Source organism: Octopus bimaculoides, chromosome 13 (genome assembly GCF_001194135.2).
Source record: "Octopus bimaculoides isolate UCB-OBI-ISO-001 chromosome 13, ASM119413v2, whole genome shotgun sequence".
Lineage (NCBI taxonomy): Eukaryota > Metazoa > Mollusca > Cephalopoda > Octopoda > Octopodidae > Octopus > Octopus bimaculoides.
Window position 1 is genome coordinate 30,585,045 of NC_068993.1, and position 4,348 is coordinate 30,589,392.

The 4,348-nt window shown below is 41.3% G+C and overlaps 1 protein-coding gene across 1 annotated transcript in view; it reads right to left on the minus strand.

Annotated features, from left to right (window-relative positions):
- The window catches only part of LOC106881424 (uncharacterized), a 13,219-nt gene that overhangs the window by 6,351 nt on the left and 2,520 nt on the right, over positions 1–4,348 (minus strand). Inside the window, exon 2 of the mRNA XM_014931811.2 lies at positions 2,110–2,283. Coding sequence (XP_014787297.1) covers positions 2,110–2,283 — 174 coding nt within the window. The remainder of the gene's footprint in view (positions 1–2,109; positions 2,284–4,348) is intronic.

A 4,348-nucleotide genomic window follows, 5' to 3' on the forward strand; every position in this document is an offset into this window, starting at 1 on the left:
ACACACACACACACACACACACACACACACACACACACACACACACACACACACATGTTCAAAAATGAATGAGAAGCAGGTTGAGTGTTGCTTCTCATTCATATTTGAATTTTTTCTGTGGTATTGAAACATTGAGACATACCAGCTGATGGTTCTTTCACCATTTTGCATATAGTCGTAGAAAACGATTTAGCTTGCATCTGGCCTCGTTTCGGGTATGTGGTATTGATAAGTCACAAAGATGACAAAATATTGTCTATCTCTCCTGCAACGGGGCTTGATGTGAATTGTCCCACTTGCCTATTACGTCCAGAAGTTTTAACACCAGAAGAATTCATGAGAATACATTCCCTTACGCTTACAATCGCAACATGCTTACAACCCCTTGACATGCATCGCTTTCGATAATGTTATTGTTGTTGTTGTTATTACTCCTGCCTCAGCTGCTACCCTCACCACTTGTTTTGTACTCATTTCTCAAGAGGATTGAGAGAAAGAAGAAAGAAGTCTCCTGCTGTTAGAGGGATAGAGAAAGGAAGAGTTCTTTTTTAATGCTTTTAACTTGGGTGCTGAGGGCGCCACTATCTTGTGCGCTAACCGAGCATTTCTTTGGTGGGGTGGCGAAATATTGCCGCTTAAGGGTCAAAACACGCACAGTCACCAACCAAAAGATTCCTAGTACTCTTAATGATAAGTTATAACAAACAGCAATTATATTTGAGACTCACGTAGCGTGCTGGAAAGTACATCCGTACTATTCTGCAGCGAATAGTAGTAGTAGTAGTAGTAGTAGTAATCCTTTCTATCATAGGCACAAGACTTGAATTTATTGGAGGAGGGGATAGTCAATTACATCAATCCCAGTGCCTAACTGGTACTTATTCCATCGACCCCGAAAGGATGAAAGGCAAAGTCGACCTCGGCAGAATTTGAACTCAGAACGTAAGGGCGGACGAAATACTGCTAAGCATTTCGTCCAGCGTGCTAACGATTCTACCAGCTCACCGCCTTAATAATAATCCTTTCTAGTATAGGTACAAGGGCTCAAATTTTGGAGGAGAGGACTAGTCGATTATATCGACACCAGTGCATAACTGGTACTTATTTCATCGACTCCAAAAGGATGAAAGGCAAAGTTGGAATTTGGGATCTTTGGGGTTTGACGGGCAACATTTTTTTTGTAGTGTTTTTGGTACCGAAACACTTTCAAGAGAAGAAGTTGTTTTATATGACACATTCTACCAGTGTCCCAAGTTTGAAAGTGTTTCGTTAAGAAAACAAATGTTACTCGTCAAACCCCAAAGATCCGGAATTTGACCTCAGACGTAGCGGCAGGCGAAATACCGCTGAGCATTTCGTCCAGTGCAGTAACGATTCTGCCTGCTCGCCGTCTTAATAATAATAATAATAATAATAATAATAATAATAATAGTAATGATAATAATAATAATAATAATAATCCTTTCTACTATAGGCACAAGGCCTGAAACTTTCGGGGAAGGGGATTATTCGATTACATCGACTCAGTGCGTAACTGGTATCTTTTTAATCGACCCCGAACGGATGAAAGACAAAGTCGACTTCGGTGGAATTTGAATTTAGAACGTAACGGAAGACGAAATACTGCTAAGCATTTCGCTCGGGAAACACACAGATGCGCACTCAGAGAGCCCTGCGTGTTTTTGTGTGTATGAATGTGTGTCTGTTTGCGTGCGTGTCTGAGTTTGTGTGTATCATTGAGTGTGTTCATATGAACATCTACTGGTTTTAGTCTCTAGATTGCACCGAAGCTTAGGCTTCCACAGGTTTAGATGAATCTCTGGTGTGCATTTGTTTGTCTGGTTATTGGTTTATTTATCTCAGGAAACAGGGAAGAGAACGATGGCATCAGTGTGACTTGATTAAATAGGAAGATGATGTGGATGAAGAAAATGATAGCGGTGATGATGTTGGTGGAAGTTAGTGATGGTTTGGTAGATAGTTATGATGTAAGAGAGAGAGAGAGAGAGAGAGAGAGAGAGAGAGAGAGAGAGAGAGAGAGAGAGAGAGAGAGAGAGAGAAAGAGAGACAGAGGGAGAGATTAATAGGATGTGAATAAAATTCTCTTACCTCTATCATTAATGTTCAGCTCTTTCAAATAGATAGGCAGGCAGCATTCTCCTGTGTCTCCATTTAAATCACAATACTGAGAATTTGTGTGAGTCGAATATGTTTTTGGCGACTCGTCCCACCCAATTCTACGACAAAAAGACTTCCAGAATGAGGTCAGAATATTTGCAGACACTATAAAAGACAGTGAAACACAGTTTTATATTACATATAAAAAATATCTATAGCCGTACAGGTAGTCTGGTTGTCATACAGTTATTAAACGCCACACATATACACATACACACATACACACGCACATACACGTTCTCTCTCTGTCCCTGTCTCTCTCTTTCTCGCTCACTCCCCCCCACACACTCATCCCTCGCTCTATACGGCACACGTTTTTCACTTCACGGTTCTCGTTTTGGTTGATTTATATTTGTGATTTCACGTCTACAGAAACATCAGTTAATCATTTTCGTTTCTTTTTTTTTTGTGTTTTTGTTTTTCATTTTCCTGTCATTTTACGTCATCGATATTGAAATAGAGCGCAACTGATGCTAAGTTAGGATTATTTCTTATATTTCTATATTTTTGAGGTTAAGTAATACGGATTTTCAAATGTAAACAAAATCCAATCATTTGGGAGTGTAAATTCACAAATTTAGTCAACGTATGAATATTAGAAGTTCTAGCGGTACTGGTGGTGGTGGTGGTGAAGTAGAAGAAAAGGAAGAGGACAAAGAAGACGAAGAAAGGCTTCAGAGCTAATCGCTGACTCATCAGTAACTTAAAAACATACATCATGATACGAAGTGACAACATAAATTCAATATTACGACACATGCACACACAAACATTGATAACATACATACATACATACATACATATGACTAATATACCCTTATCAGACTGGTAGTCATGATAGGAATACGAAGGGGTACCCAAAAGTAACCGGAAACGTTCTCTGTGGGACAAACCCTTTGTAGTTCAGGCTTCCACCACTAGAAGCCACTTGATGCGACCCTCAGGCATTAGTATGCCGACCGTCGTCGTCGTGTGTAGTCCTACTGCCACGTGGTGTGTTTTGCTTTGCAGTGCTTCTCTGCTGTTCGTCAGTATTTGCGATGGCTGAAACGAAGAAACAGCGTGCTTCCGTGAAATTCTGTCTTCTGCTGGGGAAAACGGCGACCGAAAGAGTTCTCATGCTTCTAACAGCTTACAAGGACGCTGCCATGAGCAAAATACAAGTTTACGAGTGGTTTTCACGCTTTAGGAATGGTCACTTGTCGCTTGCCAACCAACCTCGTTCAGGGTGTCCGTCGACTTCCGAAGGAATGAAAATGTCATGAAAATTCGTGAACTATCATGGAGGACAGTCACCAAACAGTTGACGAAATTGTTGATATGACTGGTGTGTCTTGGAGCTCGTGACAATTACTTATGAGCGAGGAACTGCGAATGAAAAGAGTTGCTGCAAAATTTGTGCCTCGCTTGCTCACGGAAGATCAAAAGCAGTTACGACTGAATGTGTGTCGTGAACTGAAAGAACAGCTGGAAATTGATCCGGACGTTTTTTCGAAGGTCATCACTGGAGACGAAAGCTAGTGCGACGGAATGTGCAGATGTGAAAGCGGTGGAGAAAAAAAACACGACGGAGGCGTTAAAAGGCATCACTTTGAACAGTGGAAAACGCTTCTGGATCGATGCATTGCTTCAAATGGAGAATACTTTGAAGGTGAGAAAAGTGTAAACATGTAAAACTACGTGAATAAAACAATATTGCAAAATTCCGGTTTCTTTTGGGTACTTTTCGTATTGGGCTTCGTATAACTGTACGTCAGTGTCACTTTGTTGGCGCATGCTGCTCTCTCTCATACATACATACATACATACATACAGGCGATCAGCTACGAGTCGCATTTTTGGCGTGAGGGACTATTTATTGAGAATACGATGAATATTATCCCTGACATTGAAGCCACAAATATCAACCTTGCTAAATAACTGGCTAATCTCCGGGTACATCGACTGAAGAAGCCTTGGCACTATCATGCTATTAGCTGTCAGAAATGAAAGTGCTCACTGCTAGTGAAGTGTCTGCCTGTCTGCCTGCCTGTTGCTGGCCTGTCGATTCTTTGGCTACTGACAGCTAATACCATGACTGGCCAGAGCGAGCTATATGTCTGTCTGTCTGTCTCTCTATCTATCTATCTATTACTCGAAAGTTCGCGCGTCCGCGCTAGCTAGTCGTGAG